Raw genomic sequence first — 22,866 nt, forward strand, 5'->3', positions numbered from 1 at the left:
TCACTTCTCATAAGATCATCAATTTTAAAGTTCATGTGAGTGTGTGAGTGAGTATACTTATAACATAGCATTTTTATGAACTCATTTCTTCAATATCTTTTTTTTTTAATACCTTTATTCATGAATGATTGCTTCTTATAGATGCTCACAAGAGTTTGTTGCTTCACCTTAAAAGTCAAACTTTATGCTAGAGCCTAGATACATGAGCATCTCCTCTAATCACTAATTTGTACACCCCCTTTTTGTGTTCATGTTTGTTGCTCATCTTTTTCCATAATGATTAGAGCAACGATTTTTTCTATAAGAACTTTAAGGTGGTAGATCCGTGTGGAGTGTTTGTCTTTTTCCGCAATGAATTAACACCGACTTTTTCTATATGGATCAACTCTTTGTATTTGGCAAGAAGAGAGCTCTTTATTTATGTACTAGGTTCAACTAATATTAGTCAATTCAAGGTATGAACTCTCTCTTTGATGAGCATCTCATTAAATAATGTGAACTTTAATTATAAAAAAACATACATATAAGTTTCTCACTGTGCATTGAAAATAAACTTTGCCAAGATAATTCATAAGGTTAGTATGCATAAAGTGAATTGCACAAAGTAGAGAGATACATAGGTTCAAGAATTTATTAAGTGAGAACACAAATACTCAAACTTTGACATATCAAGCATGCACTTTCCTTAAAGAAAAGTTTTGAACCAAACCAAAAATTTTTTTTTATATTATATTTTTCTTATTTAAAACAGAAAAATAAAAAAATAAAAACAAAACAGAAATATAAAATGCATGTTCTAGGCTAATGCAATAATATAAAAGATGCAAGAACATGCAAGTAGTCCTATTCATTAATGTGACATGGCATCCTCTTTGACCACTCACTTTGCTTTAAATTTTGGACTATTCTTTTTATTAACATCACTTTGTATGATCTTTTCTTTATTTTGAAAGTAAAAATCTGCTATTTCACCAATTTTGAGACTTAAAAAATTGATTTGTTAACTCATATCACAAACTTGATTCTCTAGACTATTTCTTTTCCTTTTTGGATTTCTTTCACATCCATTTTTCTTCACTTTATTCAAGTTAAAGTAATTTGGTCTTATATGACCAATAACACCACAATAATAACAAGTAGGAATAAACTTACCTTTGGACTTACCTTGGTTGGACTTATTTGTTATTGATCTATCATGTGAGGCTCTTGGAACATGAGTTGTAGACATGGCCTTCTTTGGAGTTTCCTCATCTTGACTTCCTTTAACAAAAATGATATTTTTTGATGAGGTGGCAGCGGATGATGGGTCTCTAAGTTCCATACCTTAGGAAGTTGTATACCCCAAACCCGTGTGATCACAACTAGATTTTTGAAAACTCAACATCTCTTCTAGTTTCTGTGTTGCTGTTTTTTTTTTAGCCTTTTCCAATTCCCTTTCTAATGCAATATTTTGATCCCTTAATCTTGCTATTTCAATATCAGAAATTTTGAATGCCTCAGACAAATTATTTTTCTCACTCTCCATATTAGTGAATTTCTTGTACAGTTTCTTGTTGAGTTTCTTTAATTTGATCACTTCTTCACACACATCATTTTGAGCTTTTTGTAAACTCAACTCATGATCATCCACAACTAGAGCAACCTCCGAATCACTGTTGTCATCATCACTTTCAGATTTTGTTAGCTCAATATCAGAAAAATCATTAACAATAGTAGAAAAAGTCACAAAAGTATTGTCATAATCAGATGATGAACTTGAAATTTCAGATTCTGAACTATCACTAAATGTGATATTCAATGCTTTTCTTTTACTTTTCTTGAAATTTGGATATTCAATTCTTATATGACCATAACCAGAACATTCATGACACTTTATTTTATCAGATTTTTCTTTATTCCATTTTTCAAAATAATTTTTCTTTGCAAAAAATTCTTTACCTCTTTTTTTCTTTCCACTATACTTTTTATTAAACATGAATTTTCTGAACTTTCTTACTATGAGATCTATATTTTCATTGTTAAGATTTTCTTCATTAGGAAAATCATCTTGATTTTCTTCTATAGTTTTTAAGGCAATAAACTTACCTTTTCTTGCTTGAGGAAGCGAATATTCATACGTTTGTAAAGAACCTACCAGTTCTTCTATCCTTATTGCATCAAGATCTTTACTTTCTTCAATAGCGGTAACTTTGGGTCGAAATCTTTCAAGTAAAGACATTAGAATTTTCCTCACGATCCTTGAATCCTCCACCTTCTCGCCGAGATTAAACCTGGAATTCACAATATCATTCAGTTTAGCATAAAAATCATTAAAATTTTCGTCTTTCAACATTTTAATCTCTTCAAATTTTGACGTTAGCATTTGCAATTTCGAATTTTTTACGATTCTTGTGCCTTCATGTGTAACCTCCAAAATATCCCAAACTTCTTTAGCAATCTCATACTTGGAGATTCTTTTAAATTCTTCGGAGGATACCACCATGAAAATAGCGTTAAGTCCTTTGCTATTCAAATTGTAATTGTTGATTTCATCTTTTGTCCAAGCATCTATAGATGTCTCGGGTTTAGTCCATCCTCGTTCAACCAAATGCCATACACGTTCATCCAAAGACTTGAGAAAAGCCCTCATACGAACTTTCCGATAAGCATAGTTTTCCCCATCGAAGTATGGTGGAACGTATAATGACGTTGACATGATCTACAAGGGCACGGATCACACTGGAATGAGTGAACCACGCTCTGATGCCAATTGAATTTCCAACGTACCCCTGTAAAATCACGAAATTGTTTACCAATTTCCTTGAACAAATAGGTTAGATCTCAATTATCAAGATTATGAAACGAATCAAATACTTTAAAATAAATAATCAAACTTACAAGACACAACGATTGGTTACGAAGGGAAACCCTTTAAAGAACTCTTTAAAGGTAAAACCCTACGGGGCAGCCAAATTCAGGAAAATCAATTTTATTATTTGAAGAACAATTACAAGTAATAATCAATTACAAAACCTTTGCAATTCGACTCTCTTACTTGTCTAGACAAACGACCTGTTTGTCTTCTATCGTAGTAGCAGTCAGAACCTCTGGCGATCTTCAAATATTGACTTCCCTTCTGGAACTCCAGAAGTTGAAATCCGATCAATGTTGTTTCGCACTCAAAGCACAATCACACTCAAGAAGATATGAAAAATTCCATGAAAATTCTCAAGTGAATTTTCTCTCATAAACACTCAGAATCTCCTCTGTAAAATTCGTGGCTTGAAGTCCTTAAAAAGATACAAAACCGAATCCCTTTAAATAGAAGGTCTGAAAAGAGTTCTAGTTGCAGTAGGACTCTGCTGACGGTTAGCAACAGATGCAAAAACGCGTCCCGACGGACTGCTAACATTTCGTGATAACTTCTTCTGATATAGACTAAACTCTGTTCAAATTTCTTCTAGATAAGTGCAATGTTATCAGAACTCGATTTTGACTTCAGGGACATATCTAAACAACTCCTAAGATTTCTAGCTAGACTCAATATTGTTTAGATACAAATCAATACTTATTTTACATTCATTCAAAATTAATCAAATAAAGATAAGATAAACCTTATCATTTAGTCATCTAATCCTAGCCAATTTTTGCCCTTACAGTTGTCAACGGGAGTTGTTGAAAGGTCATAAATATAACTAAATTCCATGCTTCACCAAACGCTAAGTATGGATCATATGTTCATTACAGGACTCTTACAGGGTATCCATCAGCAGACAATTCAAGCAGAAGGGGGATTTTAGTGCTTTTGGTAGCCGAAGTATTGGGTTCAGAAAGTGGAAGAATGGAAGGGGGTTCATAGAATTGAAATGGGTAAGCCGATCGATGGAGGTATGGTTTTCTTGATTTTGGAAGGAAACGATGACCCAGCTTGAAGGCGCACAAGAAAAATGCAGTGGAGGCCAGAGATGGAGCTCTTAACCGTATTCGGAATTGGGGATTATCGCAGTGGTGCACTATGGATTTGCCGGAAGGAATTTTACTTTTACGTGAGGAAAATCGAGTAAAAACACACGGAGAGAGAGGGTACTGTTTCTCGCAGGCGGGGAGGGAAATAAAATTTTATGTTTGGTGCCTGATATTTATTCAGTGATTTAGCAGCGAACTTTTTCGCCGCTAAAATAATTAAAGCCGCTGCTATATACTAAGTGACACTTATCACCACTTAATCAGTGATTTAATGCAGCGATTAATAAATCGCCGTTATATAGTATATATTACGGCGATTTTTTTGGTAGCAGATAAGAAATCGCCGGGAAAAGTCCAGCTTCTTGTAGTGCCAATAATTAGACCAGAAAAAGAAAATGAGGAGCCTTTTGGGACAATACCTAAGTTTCATAAGGTATCGAATCAAGACAATCTCTTTAATATCATACATGATTTCAAAATACTAGGGTTAACGTCAGTCAGTGGGGTGATAGGTGTTAAGTTTTATCATTGAGAGAGAAATAACCCAAATCACCAGCTAACCTAGATCACCAGCTAGCTAGCTAGCTAGAGATAGAGAGATACAAATGAGATTAGAAATATATAAATAATAGTAAAATAATTTATGAATGGTAATAAAATAATTTTAGTTAAGATGTATCGAATTTTGATAAATAAGAAAAAAAGTGAGTAAAAATATTATAAAATTAAAATATTATTATAATATAATTTTTATTTTGAGATTTGAAAAAATTGAATTATTTTATGTGTTTTGTTTGAAAATTTAAAAAAGTTATAATAATTAGATAAAAAAAATTAAAAATTTAAATTGAGAAGTATTTAAATGTTGAGATGAAATAAAATGAGATGTGCTGAGACTATATGTGAGATCAAACAGAGCCTTGGATTGAAAAACCAGTTCCAAAAATGACAAGTGATATATTGGGACCCTAGCTATCTCCTATTACCTAATGATCTTTATACTTAAGTCTTGCTGAAAGCTCAGAAACAACCTCGCAGAAAAGACATGGATATATATGTAAAAAACATGCATACAGTAGACATTTTAAGAGACAGACAGGGTCCAAGACTCCAAGTGATCTTGAGATTTGAGACAACACTTCATTAGGAGCCAGCCGAAGAATATAGTTGTGGTCATGACCTTAAAATTGGTCAGCTTGTTGAAACCATATAATTTTTGAAACACATACGAGTACACTGCATCAATTAAGTACTGAAAAAGGCTGATAATGGGATAATATGATAGAAAATTCTAAACTGCCATGATATCTAGCTAGCAGCTCAAATTAACACCTCTCAATCTATTACGTTACAACTCTTTCTAATAACACCTTGATCCTCAATTAGAACACCTGAAGTGGACAGCTTCACAAAGGCAGTAGAAAATGCACGGAAGAAAGCATCCTGATCAGTGGCAAAACGTTCCATGATTCGAGCCGTTCGAGTATTCATTACCATTTCAGCATCAATTCTCAGTAAGCCACGGCCTTCCATTGCATTCATGTAATACTGGTTATCAAATATTAAGGTGGTTGGATCGTTAAGAACAAAACTCAAGTTCGAGGTTAAAGATCCTGTAGGACAATTTAACTTCAAGAATGCTTCAAATCTGGGTTCCATTCCTTGATCCTTGTCACCTTCATGATCGTACAGACGTTTCAGAATGTTTAAACAATGTGTAACTCCTAGATTATGTGCGCCTGCAAAATTTAAAGTCATGCTAAAGTATACTGAGAAGTGAGAACGTATAGTTAATTGCGTGTGAACCCGAGTACAAACGCATGCATGTGCATGTTGTGGATGTATATTATATGGGCCTATGAAAGAATGATTTCGTGAAATACCCATAATGGCTACTGATTCTTTAGTGGTCATCCCTTTACTGGTAAAAATATGAAGCATGTTGTCAACTCCAGCAGTTGAAGGAGGGATCAAAGCATCGGCAAGTTCATAGCTTTGAGGAACAGAGGAATCCCTACGTCCCAATGGAATCTTTATTTGTGGCCCTCCAGATATAGCAACTGCCTCACGGGCAGCCAGTACAAGTATATCAGCACAAGAAACTTGTTTCGGGCAGGCTGCTTCAACCATGGTTTTCTGCATGCTGATTATCTCCCTCCTTCGAATGCCAAAGTTTTTCTCTGAAGCCATCTCTGATGTCACGTTTCGATCCTCAACAGGATCAACAAGAATGGAAGCGTCGCAGCCCTGTTATTATGAAGGAGCAAAGCATCTTAACAAGGTAAAGGCTTAGGTACTTTTGTGTGTTACTCAGTGTGTGTGTGTGTGTGTGTGTGTGTGTGAGAGAGAGAGAGAGAGAGAGAGAGAGAGAGATAGAGAGAGAGCTGAACTTGGCAGTCATGGAACATTAGCCTCAACAAAGAAGCAGGTAAGGTGGGATCAGCGAGAAAGATTGGAAGTAGGCCAGCTCTAACAATGTTTTCAAGTTGTGGGCATGAATTCTCATAAAAGTTGTACCTGAGACCCCCCCTTCAACCCCTATTCTGAATACAAACATAGTGATCACTAAAACCATGGTTTTCAGATCCATATTATTTAGGAACTCAAATTCAGATTTGCGCTATTTATAAACAGAGGATCACCACAGTATCACTAAGCAAATCAGAGGTCTTTTTGGTCCTAGTAAAGAAATAATTTTCCCCATATTATTAAACACTTTTACCTGCTTGGATGAGTAATGAATTATGGTAACAAGCATGTTATAATTTAGAAACAGGTAGCTGTCAGAATAATAGAAACCAGAGACTCAGAGACTGATTAACACTATAATTTCACAGCAGGTTTTTTCCCTTCGGTTCACAAAGTAAACATTTACTGAGGGGATGGTAACGTTTGTACTTAAAAGCAAGAGGTTAAAGTTTTCACAGTTTTACTTTGGCTCTATGTTTCATGTCATGGTGGTGATGTAAGTTATATTCTTGATTCCTTTAAGAAATTGTAATTCTAGAGCCAAGCTTCTTCTGGATTGAACATGCAAACATTTAAATGCCAGCTACAATGTTTTCATCTACTCACTTGAATATTTTAGCGGTAAATTGTTACTGCTAATAGAGGAACACACTGATGGAAGGCAATAACCCCTGTCACCACTAATAACTTTGCACTGCAAGATTAGGATTACAACCCCAGGCTCATGCCTATGAGATACCACTTATAGTTCACCTACATCTTTTTTTGGTTTTGGTTGGGAAAATTATAGTGATGAATTGTGATAAAAAGCTCACATTTCTGGTGAGGATTCTTGTAGAGTGTGAAGGTGACTCAGAGTATGGTTTCTCTGCATTCACACAGGTCAATTTTCTGCATTTAGTTTCCTTTGATTCCATCCATGTCTATTGTATACCCACTCATTTCTATTTTGGATTCAGTTGTTATTGCTCCCTGCTCTCGAGAACTTCTCGATACGAATAAAGTTTAGTAAAGCCAAAAGGTGTAATTAAGAGAATTGGTTCTGGGTTTGACAATGACTGCTACCTATCAACCATATAGTTTTCAATTGTATCAGTGTCACTCTTTCTTGGTCGCATTTTGGAGCATATCAAAGTGTCACTCTTTCTTTCTTCTTCTTTCTTTGTGCATGCCACTGACCGAGCCTTTTCTTTTTCCTTTGTAATTTTTATGAGCAAATGTGATATTTCATCTAATAGGAAATAAGATCCCCAAGGCAATTGGCCAATTTCACATTATCTCAAACAGCTTGGAGGCACAAAAGATTAGAACTATGTTACTTGCAAGTTCGATGTATCAACATATATACCACTTATTATAAAATCTGGTCATAAAAAAAAGTCAAAACTCTATTTATTAGTGGATGTAGCTTATCTTTTTATATATATAGATATAAATATATATCTTCCATATCACTAGCTAATGTGTATCAAAACATAGCTTGTAAATAGATTATTTTCAAAAAATTATGTTCCGAAAGGTGCTGGCCAACCTAAATTGGAAGTCAACTGATCCAAGTTGGCTCCAAAGAAAAGGCAGGCTCAGCCTAATTGTATCCGTCCATTGGACACAGGTCTCTTCCTATTTTTTGACACCCAATTCCTACCTTCCAACAACCACACCCCAAAAATGAACAAAAGCCTCTTCGCTTAAGGAGTACCTCTCACTGCATGCCCTTTTCAAGATGAGTTTTGCTACGTACAAACAAAGTCGTACACTAATCTGCATACCAATACTGATTCCTTCACATTTAAAATTTAAATTAATACTGTTTTCAATAAAATTTACTTTTTGACCAATCACATTAGATTGATACACATGCATATTAGTACATAATTATACTTGTAACTAGATTTTTCCTTTCAAGATTTTGAATCACATAAACCTCCAACCGCTTATTCACCAGAAGTACTGCACCACCTCCCCCTCCCCAACCCCCCCCCCCCCCCCCAAAAAAAATGTCTGCATCTTCTTTTCCTGCGTCGACTCTCCATAAAGCAATTCACATTGCCATTGCAGTCATTTTCGTCTTCTCCATCTCTTTTCTGCATCATGTCAATGGCTTGGACGCCCAGACAGTCATTGACTCTCCTTTATTGACACAAAAGATTGGCATCAACCGCACGATTAAGGTCGATATTAATGGCAATGGGGACTTCAAATCCGTCCAGGCAGCCAACTCTCAGTGGGTTATCATCCATATTAGGAAGGGGGTTTACAGGCCAGGTGATATATCTCTCTACGTGAATTCATGTCTAATGATCTAACGCGCGCCATGCATCCATGCATGCGATCTAGTCATGATAGGAGCTTAATTATTTACTGATAACATTGTTGTTTCTTTTTGACGTACTGCATGGCAGAGTAAAGGTGCACGTACCAAAAAGCAAGCCCTATATATTCCTGAGAGGAAATGGGAAAGGAAGATCAGCTATTGTATGGGCCCAAAGCTCTTCTGACAACGTGGAGTCTGCAACTTTTAAGGTCGAAGCGCCCCACTTCATTGCCTTCGGGATTAGCTTCAAGGTACATTATTTAAGTTAACGTTCCATATATATCTTTTTTCTTTTCTTAATTTTATATGATTTAACTGAATATTCTTAAACATTTAGGGGCTATTTGGAAGATCAAATCGTTTCATCTCATCACTTAATCTGCAATATCTTTGAAAGCAATACGTACAAAAAAAAAGAGCTTGATCATAAGCAAAGCAAATATTGGTGAGAATCTAATGCCCGGCCCGAGACCAAAGGGTTTCCTCCGCGACATTTAAGTCCCTCTATTCTATTTTTTTCTGCCTAGAAATTACAGTACCCAACAACGTCTAGCTAGTATATATGCTGATTCCCTTGATATATACAAAGAAGAAAAACGAGCTTGACTAACGCAATCATTGGAAATAATTTAAGGGTTTCTTCTGCAAGGTTTGTCCGTCCGCAAGGGTTAAAAGCTAGAAAAACAAAGAATCCACTTTCTAATGCCATGATCATGAGACACCATAAATAAGTTGACGTACGGTCTGATCCAATGCTTTTGATTCGTTTGTTAACTTCATTGCTAAATATACAAAATGCTTTATTTTAGATTGTGTACACGTATATAGAAATTTCTTACAAATGAAAGGAGAAATGATTAGTATACAGACCTTTTCAGTTTTGAACCTTATTTCTTCAAGTTTGGATTTGGAGTTTGAGCGAAAGTATTTTCGAAAACAAAGCCTGGATCAGTGCTCCACTCAAAGGATCAACATAGTTTATGAATATCAACCTCAAAATTTGTGTCTCTCTGTTTTTCTCCTGGCAATGATCAACCTTAAAGTACTTGCCTTTTAATGTTTTCCATCAACCCTTTTTCTCCTCTTCTTTTTTTTTTTTTTTTTTTTGGGTCTTCAACAATGCAGAATGAGGCTCCCACTGGGGTTGCTTATACATCACAGAATCAATCAGTGGCAGCATTTGTTGCTGCAAACAAACTAGCATTTTACCACTGCGCATTCTACAGTACACATAGCACTCTCTTTGATTATAAAGGAAGGCATTATTACGATAACTGTTACATCCAAGGCTCAATCGACTTCATCTTTGGCCGTGGCAGATCCGTCTTCCATGTAATCAATCAATTAAATTCCCTCTCTTCTATCTCTTTTTCCACCATTCATCATAAATTTTGGACTGATCTAATAATCGTTACTATTGTTTATATATACATGCAGAGCTGTGAGATCTTTGTTATTGCAGACAAGAGGGTGATGATTCATGGATCCGTCACAGCTCAAAACAGGGAAGTGAAAGCGAGAATAGTGGGTTGTGTTTGTCAAAGGAAAGGTTCATGGTGTTGGTGGTGTGTATTTGGGGAGAGCGATAGGTGCCTATTCCAGAGTAATTTTTGCAAAGACATACCTCTCAAAGACATTGTACCTCATGGCTGGACTAATTGGAGTTATGACGGCAATACAGAGTAAGAAAAACAGCCTCGACAATATATATATACTTACAAATACATATATATATATACAGGTTTTTCGATTATACTCATGACATTGTGCATTAAAATTTAAAACAGGAATCTATACCACGCGGGTATAAGTGCCATGGACCAGGAGCAGACTCAGAACACTCTTCGTGGTCGAAACAACTCAGCGAGGAAGAGGTTACTCCTTTCCTATCTATAGATTACATTGATGGCGAGAAATGGCTTACAGTTAGGCTATGAATATTAGATTGTAACGTTAATTATTTACATTCTTTACACATGTAGTGTATGTTTATTTTATTCTTTAATTGTATAGAGTACCTTAGTGAAATATAAAATGTATAAATAGGGCTCTGAGTCTTGTACAATGACAGACATTATTTTCTAATACAATGGATTACGTGCAGTGGAAAGCAGAGAGTTTAATATGGTATCAGTGATTTTTTTTCCGCAATTACCCTTACTTTCCCTTCCGTACTTCCAGTCTTACTTTCCCTTTCGTACTTCCAATCTTCCTTTCTACGATTTCCTCTATTTCTCACGTCCTTCCTACGCGAATCCATTTCTTGATTTCGTTCGATTATTTTTGTTTGGCTTCTGATTTCGTTTCTTTGTGTGAATTTGATTTCGATTCCATCTCACATTTCCAGAGCCTTTGATTTTGATTTCGTTTCTTTGATTTCGATTTTGCCTAAATCATAAACCCTAGAATCATGCCTGAAACCGATTCATCCTCTCTTCCCCTCCCGTTCTCAATGTAGAAGCCGATCCTCGCAGTCCTTTCTATCTAATGACTGTAGATCATCCTAGTGTGCTCCTCATCAGTGAGAAACTCCAGACCAGCAACTACCATTCCTGGAGCCGATCTACGTTTCTCTCTTTGAAGGCGAGAAACAAGTTAGCTTTTATTGATGGATCTCTTTATCTTCCTGCTCAAACTGATTTTCTATTTCTTCATGGAGCAAATGCGACACTATTGTCCTCTCCTGGCTTCTAAATTCCTTATCTCCTAAAATTGCTCGAAGTGTCATTTATATTGATACTTCTCGTGCGATGTGGCTCGAATTGAAGGAGCGATTTTCTCAAGGGAACGGACCTCGTGTTTTTGAGTTACAGACTGCCATCTCTGCCCTACGAAAGAATCAAAGCGATGTAAGTACTTACTTCACTGAATTGAAGGTGCTTTGGGATGAAATGTTGAATTGTCAACCTCTACTAGTGTGCATCTGTCGAGGATGTACATGTAATTCATCCAAGACCTTTGCTACATATCATCACCAGAGTTATGTGATGACATTTCTCATGGGGCTTACTGATGTATTTGATGCCGTGAGAGGTCATATTTTAATGATGGAACCTCTTCCATCTATTAACAAAGCTTTTAGTCTTGTTATACAAGAAGAACGCCAAAAGCTTCTTAGTCAGAGGCATACTCCTTTTGTATCTGTTGAGTCTGTTGCTTTAGTTGCTAAGCCGGACCTTGTAGTTAGGAATTTTAAACTTTCTATACGTAGCAAGGTCACTTGTAGTCACTGTGGCATTTCTGGCCATACAGTTGACGAGTGCTACAAAATCCATGAATATCCTCCTAACTATAAATTTCGAGATAAGACTAAAGGTGTTAATGCTACTGTCAATGCTGTTCAAAACACTGATTTGTCTTCCTTGTCACTTACTGCGGATCAGTGTCAACAATTACTAGCCTTACTCAAAATCAGTGTCAGTAAACATGGCTTTAATTCCCAATTTTTTAGGTAAGTCTAATTCTGTTTGTGCCTCTGTTGATTCATTTCACTCGAATTCTTGGATAATTGACAGTGGTGCATCAGACCACATGGTTCATTCTCCTCGTTTCTATACCAGCAAGCCTGTTATTGTCTCTCATTCTATCAAGTTGCCTAATGGTACTTTTGCTCAGGTTATACATATTGGTGATGTTGCCTTAAGTTCCTCTCTTATTCTCACCAATTTTTTATGTGTACCTAGTTTTACTTTCAATCTTCTGTCAGTCAGTAAAATTACTCAAACATCACAATGTTGTTTGATCCTCAAACCTCATCATTGTTTCTTGGAGGACCTAATAACCTTGTTGAGCCTAAATCCACTAGTAACATTATTTATATTCTTTACACGTGTAGTGTATGTTTATTTTATTCTTTAATTGTATAAAGTACCTTAATGAAATATAAAATGTATAAATAAGGTTCTGAGTCTTGTACAGTGACAGACATTATTTTCTAATACAATGAATTACGTAGTGAAAAGCAGAGACTTTAATAAAGTTCACGAGAACTACAACGAGTAGAAAAATGAAAAATTGTTGTGCGGCTAATAAATCATCATCACGACATGCGTGCTAAACAGATCAGACTCTGATATCAAGAAATATCTTTGAATTATATGATTCATGTGATATTAGGCGTTCTTCCGATCTTAATCATCGAAGTTTGTTCGAAATCATGAGATCGACCTTTCAGACTACATACAGTTTTAAGCTAATTTGGTGAATCAAGGTAGCACCCAGCTGGGCCTCTAGCTGCCGAATCATATCATATTCTGTAATGCGAGTGCAGTAATGTATCGTAACATTTCTAATTTAAAATTCAGCAATATATCCATGTATATGGGTTTCTTCTGGTTCTATACGCTGCCTTGAAACCTTAAAAACTTTTTTTTATGGTATTGGATACGTACGTACGTAACACGTTATGTCATAGCCCGCATAGTTCTACTAAGTTGGTTTGTTTAATTTAATTTTTCCCATTTATAATCATTATGGTGTACCTAAAAGAAATTAAGTTGCAAGATATGATTGCATGAACTGGAGGATCACATTTTTGAATCAAGTAGTAGCCTCGATTTATTCGACTTTCTAATTGGATAATATTAGTATATATCCATGCATGAACATGGCATCACATTACATTGCAACTAAGATCCTTATAAATTTTGGGATCAATATTTAAAAACCCCCACCAATTCCCCCTCCAGCACCGCCACCGCCGCCAAAACCACCACCGGCACCACCTCCTGCTCCACCACCTACTCCTACTCCCCCACCTGTACCGCCCCCAAAGCCACCACCCGCGCCTCCACCTGCACCACCACCACCTCCTATACCACCACCTTTTCCACCTCCAAAGCCCCCGCCTACACCACTTCCACCTCCAATCCCTCCTCCAGCACCACCACCTGCACCGCCTCCACCTCCAATGCCTCCTCCAGCACCACCGCCACCTCCTACGCCACCACCTGCACCACTTCCACCACCAATCCCTCCTCCAACACCACCACCTTTTCCACCTCCAAAACCACCACCAGCACCGCCTCCACCACCAATTCCTCCTCCGGCACCACCACCACCTCCTACTCCACCACCTTTCCCACCTCCAATGCCACCACCTGCTCCACCTCCAATCCCTCCTCCGGCACCACCTCCACCTCCTACTCCACCACCCGCACCACCTCCAACCCCTCCTCCGGCACCACCTCCTACTCCACCACCTGCTCCGCCTCCTACTCCACCGCCTCCTCCTACGCCACCTCCACCTCCAATCCCTCCTCCGGCACCACCGCCACCTCCTACTCCACCTCCAAAGCCACCACCTTTTCCACCTCCACCTCCAAGGCCTCCACCACCACCACCACCACCCAAACCACCTCCAATGCCATCAGAAAATGTATCTTTCTCAATTTTCCGACTTTCCGCCAATCCTATCACCAACAATACCAACATCACACAAAAAACACCACGGTACTTGGAAAGCTTGCCCATCTTTTGGCAAAATCAATGGAGAGAAATAAATGTGAAGAAAGGGCGTTATAATTGGCAGATAGAGTAGCAGTGCTTTTTATAGTGCAAGGATTCAGGTAAAACATTAATGGATGTAGTTGAGGCGTAGTAGTACTAGCTGTTGCGTGCATGACAGCATGAGGTTGTGGAATGCTAAGACCTCATTTAGTGATCAGATGGCGAAAAATTCAACTCGTGTTGAAAAGGAGTACTAAATGGCTGGTGAAATCATAATGGCAGCCCCTCCTACCAACTAATTCCAAAGTACTACTCTACAGTACTCCACCGTCGCTCATTTTCTAAATTTGTCTCTAATTTTCACGAGGTAGTATATATATGTTTTTCTCGTCTCTACTGAATATGGATTCGGATTTTATAATTTTATTTGAATTTTAGAATTTAGAACGAGAAAAATAGACATTGTCGACCTCATTAATTTCATATGTCTATATCTCTAAATTTATTATATGTTTTCATCTTAAGGAAGTTGTGATCATGATATATTAATTAATTTAGCAAAAAGCATATGAATTTAGATGAGGGTACTTATTATATCTACATGATCATTTATATACTCTTGTAATTATTAATTGATGTAGGTTTAACATGAACGTACATTAATAAATTAAATTGAACAAAATATTAATTATTTCCTACTTTTGATCTATTAATTGATGTAGGGACATGCATGCAATCATGTATAAAAATGTCGTCTATGTACATATCTCCATTAATTAAGGATTATTATATTTAGAAAAAATCTAATTATAAATAATTTTATGTATTAATATACGCACACATTTAACGGAATTTATTAAAAAATTAAATTTTAATAACAATAATATCAATTTAAATTTTAAATATAAAACTAGTTACACTACTACGCAGTAGCCCAACTTTGATGCATGGTACGCAGTAGCCCAACTTTTATGCACGTGATGATCTATAGCCACGTGATTATAACGATGGATGGCCTTAATCACTCGATTTGGAGTGACATAATGCAATTAATATATATATATATATATATATTAGTGTACCTTCAGGCAAAAAGAAATTAAATTATTTCCTAATATAATTATTAGTGTACAAGTTTAAATAAATTTCAGTTGCATTCCACAAATTACAATATCCCAACTGACAACATGGTTATTTTAGCAAGATCAATCGCTATAATCTTGGGTACTTCGATAGTACCAATATCGAATGAGTTGTTCTACGGAACAACAACTGTAGCAGCTGCACACTTACACACCTTATATGTAAAATATATATATTTTTTAAAACACAGCCGACGTTGTTTATTCCTCCCCCTACCCGATTCCTTCTCTCAACTCACCCAACCCCGCCGTGCGCCACCTGCAGCGCCACCGACCACCTCACCGGCTCTCCCTCACACCGGCGACCCTCCAATCACCTTCGACCGTCCACGGCAGCCCCCACGCGCAGCCCCCCCTCTCCTCTCCCGAAATGGGTCTTACATGAATTTAGCCACCATGCCGCCGCCGTACGCCAGCCCAGCCACCACCACCGAGCCCCACGACCTCCCAGCAACCCCTACCATCGAACCCAAGTCACGGCAACTCTATCCTCCCTCTCCATCGCATCTCACAACCCAAAATGGGTCTCTCCATCGCATCTCTCATTTGGCTTAGATGGACGTCGGGTGGGGGTGCGGGAGAGGATGCCGACGCCGGATGGGGGTGGGGGAGAGGATGCCGATGCCAGGTGATGGGGGTGGGGGTAGAGGAGGGGCGGGGGCAGGAGAGACTTAGGCGACACACGGGGTAGAGAGAGGGAGAGGTTTTGTTGTGGGGATGTTTTTGATCATTTTACATTATGATACTTAAGGTATGCAGGGGCTGCTCCCAAATAGGGGTGTAACCGGTCCGGTTTGGTCCGGTTTAGACAAATATAGGACCGAACCGGTAGGTACCGGTTTTGTATTTTTCAAAACCGATTAAGCACCTATTTTTCTTATAAACCGGTATTCTGGTTTTACCGGTTTTCGGTCCGGTTTGATCCGATTTTTCGGTTTTAATAAAATATAAATTTGTCATTAAAAAATTCTGTTTTAAAAAAAAAAAAACTGATTTAAAAATTCTGTTTTAAAAATCTGCTATAAAAAATCTGCTATATAAAAAAAATCTGTTATGTAAAAAAAATCTGTTACGAAAAATCTGCCTTATAAATTGTTAATATGCTATCTAAACAAAATTCTACTATATAAAAAACTGTTACTACACAAAAACTGAAATATGAAATCTAGTGTGAAAAAAATATGTTCTAAGCTTATAAGCCTTTAAATAAAACTGCTACAAGAAAATAAAATCTACAATAAAAAAAAAATTCTGCTATGAAATAAAATAAGTCCAAAATTACAAGTCCAAAAGTCCAATAAATTACAAGTCCAAATTCCAAATGTCTAAATTACAAGTCCAAAGGTCTAACAAATTACAAATCCAAATACCAAAAGTCTAAAATACAAATAAAAAAGTCTAACAAATTACAAGTCTAAATTACAAATCTAAATTAGAAGGTCAACTTACAAGAACATCCAATAAAAAAACCTTACAACTAGAACAAATAGCTAATAATAATAGCTATGCACGTAGCCACCAAATCCAATAGTCCATTCAACAAACCTTGCAATTGTATTAAAATAAATCAAGTAGTTAATTTCAATAAAAAGTTAGTAATTACATTAAATAAATAAATAAAACTTTAAGAAAATAAAATATACAAGTTGTCCTACCTTAAATTTAATCATCTCCAACTAAAGAAGTGGGTCTTGAAGAACTCCCAAAGTCTTCCATAAGCTCTACACAAAAAGGAAAAAATAAAGCATAATAATGAAAACAAATTACTAATATGATAAACATTTTAAAAACACTTAAATAAAAGGTGAATGATGCTACATACCTGTATCAAATTTCTCAAACTCCTCAACATCATCCATTAAAGTGCGAATGTTTAACGGGGTAGAAGATGAGCGAAGCCAATTTTGTGTATAGATAAGGGCTTCAACCATAAGTGGAGATAGGCTACTGCGGAAAGGATCAAGTACTCGACCTGCTGTGCTAAAAGCCGACTCAGAAGCCACTGTAGATATTGGAACTGCAAGAACATCCCGCGCAACTTTTGAAAGCACGGGGTATCTAATGCTGTTAACCTTCCACCAATTCAACAAGTCAAATTTTGGATCACTCTTTTCACATTTTTCAATTAAATACCTCTCCAATTCAGATTTACTCTCCAAAGAGTTTTCCGACTCCAACCGCATCTGAACTTTTAAACGGATATATGATCCCATTGATCCAAAATCACCTTCACCTACCCCAGGATTTGAACTTATAATATATATATTTATAATATTATATATTAAAAGTATATGATGAATTAAATTTTTATGTTCAAGATTAAACATTTATTTTATAAATTATAAGTCCATTATCTTATATATAATTATAATTTATATCCAAAAATCCTAAATTTTGGATTCAACAATCCTAATAACACAAATCCAAAATTTCGGATTCAACAGAAAACAATCCTAATAACACAGAAATCCTAAATTTCAGATTCATAGTACTAGCAAGTCTCATTGTTTCAAAATAATTTTAAATAACTTAGATAAGTGAAATGAAAGAGAAACATCCTAAAAATTACCATGGGTCCGTGAGAGGGGCTACGTGAGGGGAGGTTCACGGCGTCGACGAGGGCTGTGCGTGGAAGACCCACCGAGATGCACCAGGGCAGTGAGGCACGACAGTGACTGTGAGGAGAGGAAGAAACCGAAGTCTGAAGAGTGAAGATTCAAGAAGAAGAATGGAAGAAGAAGAAGAAGAAGAGACTAGAGAGAGGAGATTGGGAGTCGGCGCAGGGCAACAAGTATGAGGGAAGGGAGAGGCACGGGACCGAATGAGGAGAGAAGGAAAAAAAAAATTGTTCTGTAAACCTAATTTTCACAAAACGCACCGTATAGTTAAGTGGAGTTCTCGGGCTGGGCTGTAGTGGCAGTGAATGGGCTAGGCCCAAAACAGAGAAAAAACACACTTAAATGGCCAAAATAAGCCCAGTAAAAAAATAGAGGGTCCAATAAAATAAAAATGGTACAATAAAATAAATACAAGACAATTAAAAACACTATAACAATTATATTATTAAATATAAAACAATAACTAAGACTATTATAGTATTAGTGTTACTACTACATATAAGTCTATATATAGACTATATAGTTATACATTAAAGAATATAATTATTAATGACTATTAGTATTAGTATATATATATGTATAATAAACTATTAGTATTAATATTTAATACTATAAGTCTATATTAGACTATTAGTATTAGTATATATATTACTATATTAGTATTAGTTATAGTTATATAATATATTAGACAATATAATAGTATTAATGGTAAACTATTAGTATAGCTATATATTAGTATTAGTTATGGACCTTATGGTGAATTGGTGATTTAGTATAACTATATCAGTATGAGTATAACTTAGTCTATATTAGACTATTAGTATCATTATAAATATTAGTATTCATTATAATGATTATAACTACCATATAATGATATTAATATTTGTTAATTGTTATAGTGAGTTTGTTTTATTATAACTATATTACTGATAGACTATATTGATAGTATTAGTATATTAATTTAGTATTAGTGTTATTATATCATTATTTTATATATGATTATAAAATTATACATAGACTTAAAGTATAATACTAATAGTAATATAGTTTTAGATTATTAGTATTTAGTATCAGGTCATACAATTTAAATTGTATTAATATAATAGACTATATATATATATATATAATAGACTACATGGTTATACATAATAAATTAAAGAATATAACAATGCAATATAGTATTAATACTATAAGTCTATAAGTCTATATTAGACTATTAGTATGATTATAAATATTAGTGATTATTATAACTATATTATTAATAGACTATAGTGATTATTTTATATGTGATTATTTAGTGTAGTGATTTAGTTAATAAAATTAGTATAGTAGTTTAAACTTTAGTATTAGTTTATTATAGTTTATACATAGACTGAAAGTATAATATTAATAGTAAATTAGTAATATAATATTAGACTATTAGTATTTAGTATTAAGTCATAATATTTGACTATTTAGTATTAGTGATTATTTCAAAATTTAGTAATAATATTTGACTATTTGAGTAATTTTTTTTTCTTAGTTCTTACTTCTTATAATAAAATGTTATTAATAATATATATTTATAATATTATATATTAAAAGCATATGATGAATTAAATTTTTATGTTCAAGATTAAACATTTATTTTATAAATTATAAGTCCATTATCTTATATATAATTATAATTTATATTATTTTATATAAAAAGTCTATATAACATAAAACATATTATATATAATATTAATATATATATATATATATAAACAAAATCGGTCCGGTCCGGTCCACTATTAAGTGGAATCGGAACCAGACCGGAACCGGCCGGTTTCCTAGTTATAAAAACCGGTTCCGGACCGGACCGGTCCAAAACCAGCACAACCAATCCGATCCGATTTAATCCGATCTAATTTTCCAGTTTTTCAAATTTTTTTTACACCCCTACTCGCAAACAGGCTCCTCCGAATACTTTTCCATATCGAATACACGATCGAACACAATCACGGCACACTTTTCCAAATTTTCTCTCTAAAACGCGTGGATCAGCATATATGGTAGATCTCTTCTCTCTAAAACACGTGGACATAAATGACTGTTCTCTTTCTGGTTACATTTCGTGCATTTTATTTACTTTTCACATATATTATGGACGGAATGAGCCACCGTGATGCTACCATATATACTATATTATTGGCATTCTGCATCTGGAAAAATAAATGCATCAACACACAATTATATACAGAGTAAGAAAGCCAGCCTCGACAATATATATAATTTCATATAAATATATATATATTTATATATGAATATATATACAGGTTTACCGATTATACTCATGACATTGTGCATTAAAATTAAAAACAGGAATCTATACCACGCGGCGTATAAGTGCCATGGACTAGGAGCAGACTCAGAACAGCGTTCTTCGTGGTCGAAACAACTCAGCGACGAAGAGGTTACTCCTTTCCTATCTATAGATTACATTGATGGCTAGAAATGGCTTCCAGTTTGGCTATGAAGTCCACCAGAACTATAACGAGTAGAAAAAAGCAAAATTGTTGCGCGGCTAATAAATCATTATCATGACATGCGTGCTAAGCAGATCAGACTCTGATATCAAGAAATATCTTTGGGTTATATGAGTCATGTGATATTAGGCATTCTTCCGATCTTAATCATCAAAGTTTGCTCGAAATCATGAGATCGACCTTTTAGCCTACATACAGTTTTAAGCTAATTTGGGGAATCAAGGTAGCACCCAGCTGGGGCTCTAGCTGCCGAATCATATCATATTGTGCAATGCGAGTTCAGTAATGTATCGTAACATTTTTAATTCAAAATTCAGTAATACGTCTATGTATATGTGTTTCTTCTGGTTCTATACGCTGCCTTGAAACCTTAAAATTTTTTTTCGTGGCATTGGATACGTACATACGTAACACGTTATGTCATAGCCCGCATAGTTCTACTAAGTTGGTTTGTTTTAATTTTTCCCATTTGTAATCATCATGGCGTACCTAAAAGAAATTAAGTTGCTAGATATGATTGTATGAACTGGAAGATCACATTTTTGCATAAAGTAGTAGCCTAGCTCGATTTATTCGACTTTCTAATTAGATAATATTAGTATACATCCATGCATGAACATGGCATCATATTACATTGCAACTACGATCCTTGTAAGTTTTCGGATCAATATTTAAAAACTGCCACCAATTCCCCCTCCACCGCCGCCGCCGCCGCCAAAACCACCACCGGCACCACCTCCTACTCCTACTCCCCCACCTTTACCACCCCCAAAGCCCCCACCCGCACCTCCACCTCCTACACCACCACCTTTTCCACCTCCGAAGCCACCTCCTACACCACTTCCACCACCAATCCCTCCTCCAGCACCGCCTCCACCTCCACCTCCAATGCCTCCTCCAGCACCACCGCCACCTCCTACGCCACCACCTGCACCACTTCCAACACCACCACCTTTTCCACCTCCAAAGCCACCACCAGTACCGCCTCCACCTCCAATTCCTCCTCCGGCACCACCTCCACCTCCTACTCCACCACCTTTCCCACCTCCAATGCCACCACCTTTCCCACCTCCACCTCCAATCCCTCCTCCAACACCACCTCCACCACCTTTCCCACCTCCAATGCCACCACCTGCACCGCCTCCACCTCCTACTCCACCACCTTTCCCACCTCCAATGCCACCACCTTTCCCACCTCCAACACCACCTCCACCACCTTTCCCACCTCCAATGCCACCACCTGCACCGCCTCCACCTCCTACTCCACCACCTTTCCCACCTCCACCTCCAATCCCTCCTCCTACACCACCTCCACCACCTTTCCCACCTCCACCTCCAATCCCTCCTCCAACACCACCTCCACCACCTTTCCCACCTCCAATGCCACCACCTGCACCGCCTCCACCTCCTACTCCACCACCTTTCCCACCTCCACCTCCAATCCCACCTCCAACACCACCTCCACCACCTTTCCCACCTCCAATGCCACCACCTGCACCGCCTCCACCTCCTACTCCACCACCTTTCCCACCTCCAATGCCACTACCTTTCCCACCTCCACCTCCAATCCCTCCTCCTACACCACTTCCACCTCCAATCCCTCCTCCAATGCCACCACCTGCATCGCCTCCACCTCCTATCCCTCCTCCAGCACCGCCTCCACCTCCTACTCCACCTCCAAAACCGCCACCTTTTCCACCTCCACCTCCTATACCACCACCTTTTCCACCACCAATCCCTCCTCCAACACCACCACCTTTTCCACCCCCAAAGCCGCCACCACCACCACCACCACCACCCAAACCACCTCCTATGCCATCAGAAAATGTATCTTCCTCAATTTTCCGACATTCCGCCAATCCTATCACCAACAATACCAACATCACACAAAAAACACCACGGTACTTGGAAAGCTTCCCCATCTTTTGGCAAAATCAATGGAGAGAAATAAATGTGAAGAAAGGGTGTTATAATTGGCAGATAGGGTAGCAGTGCATTTTATAGTGCAAGGATTCAGGCAAAACATTAATGAATGTAGTTGAGGCGTGTAGTACTAGCTGTTACGTGCATGACAGCGTGAGGTTGTGGACTGCTCTTAGTGATCAGATGGCGAAAAATTCAACTCGTGTTGAAAAGGAGTACTAAATGGCCGGTGAAATCATAATGGCTGCCCCTCCTACCAACAAATTCTGAAGTACTACTCTACAGTAATCCGCCGTCACTCCTTTTCTAAATTACATATCTCTAATCATGAGGTAGTATATATGTTATTTCTCGTCTCAAATGAATATGGATTCAGATTTTATAATTTTATTTGAGTTTTATAATTTAGAACGAGAAAAATAGACATTGTCGACCTCATTAATTTCACATGTCTATACTCTAAATTTATTATATGTTTACTTCTTAATTAAAGAAGTTGT

At 36.8% G+C, this 22,866-nt stretch overlaps 2 protein-coding genes and 2 pseudogenes across 2 annotated transcripts; 1 reads left to right on the forward strand and 3 right to left on the reverse strand.

Annotated features, from left to right (window-relative positions):
- Positions 1–5,045: 5,045 nt before the first annotated feature.
- LOC122302613 lies at positions 5,046–6,550 on the reverse strand (annotated as a pseudogene).
- A 1,861-nt stretch (positions 6,551–8,411) lies between these two features.
- LOC122297059 lies at positions 8,412–20,433 on the forward strand (annotated as a pseudogene).
- Positions 13,267–14,268, reverse strand: LOC122317918 (glycine-rich cell wall structural protein-like). Its single transcript, XM_043135002.1, has one exon. The coding sequence runs from the start codon at positions 14,198–14,200 to the stop codon at positions 13,388–13,390; it is 813 nt and encodes a 270-aa protein (XP_042990936.1). The 5' UTR covers positions 14,201–14,268; the 3' UTR covers positions 13,267–13,387.
- A 549-nt stretch (positions 20,434–20,982) lies between the features above and the next one.
- LOC122317910 (glycine-rich cell wall structural protein-like) lies at positions 20,983–22,415 on the reverse strand. Its single transcript, XM_043134993.1, has 3 exons — positions 22,236–22,415; positions 21,900–22,151; positions 20,983–21,863 (listed from the first exon to the last, which is right to left on the reverse strand). Exons 1-3 carry the CDS (start codon positions 22,363–22,365, stop codon positions 21,115–21,117), a joined length of 1,131 nt encoding a protein of 376 aa, XP_042990927.1. The 5' UTR covers positions 22,366–22,415; the 3' UTR covers positions 20,983–21,114.
- Positions 22,416–22,866: the final 451 nt, after the last annotated feature.

This window comes from Carya illinoinensis, chromosome 1 (assembly GCF_018687715.1).
Source record: "Carya illinoinensis cultivar Pawnee chromosome 1, C.illinoinensisPawnee_v1, whole genome shotgun sequence".
NCBI lineage: Eukaryota > Viridiplantae > Streptophyta > Magnoliopsida > Fagales > Juglandaceae > Carya > Carya illinoinensis.

What these genes read in the sequence shown, in the direction of transcription:
- LOC122317918 (XM_043135002.1), bottom strand. Translation starts at nt 14,200, where the DNA reads ATGGGCAAGCTTTCCAAGTACCGTGGTGTTTTTTGTGTGATGTTGGTA.
- LOC122317910 (XM_043134993.1), bottom strand. Translation starts at nt 22,365, where the DNA reads ATGGGGAAGCTTTCCAAGTACCGTGGTGTTTTTTGTGTGATGTTGGTA. An exon ending in AGGAGGTGGTTTGGGTGGTG is followed by an intron (nt 22,152 to 22,235) that starts GTGGTGGTGGTG and finishes GTGGTGGTATAG; the next exon opens with GAGGTGGAGGTGGAAAAGGT. An exon ending in TGGGAAAGGTGGTGGAGGTG is followed by an intron (nt 21,864 to 21,899) that starts GTGTTGGAGGTG and finishes GAGGTGGGAAAG; the next exon opens with GTGGTGGAGTAGGAGGTGGA.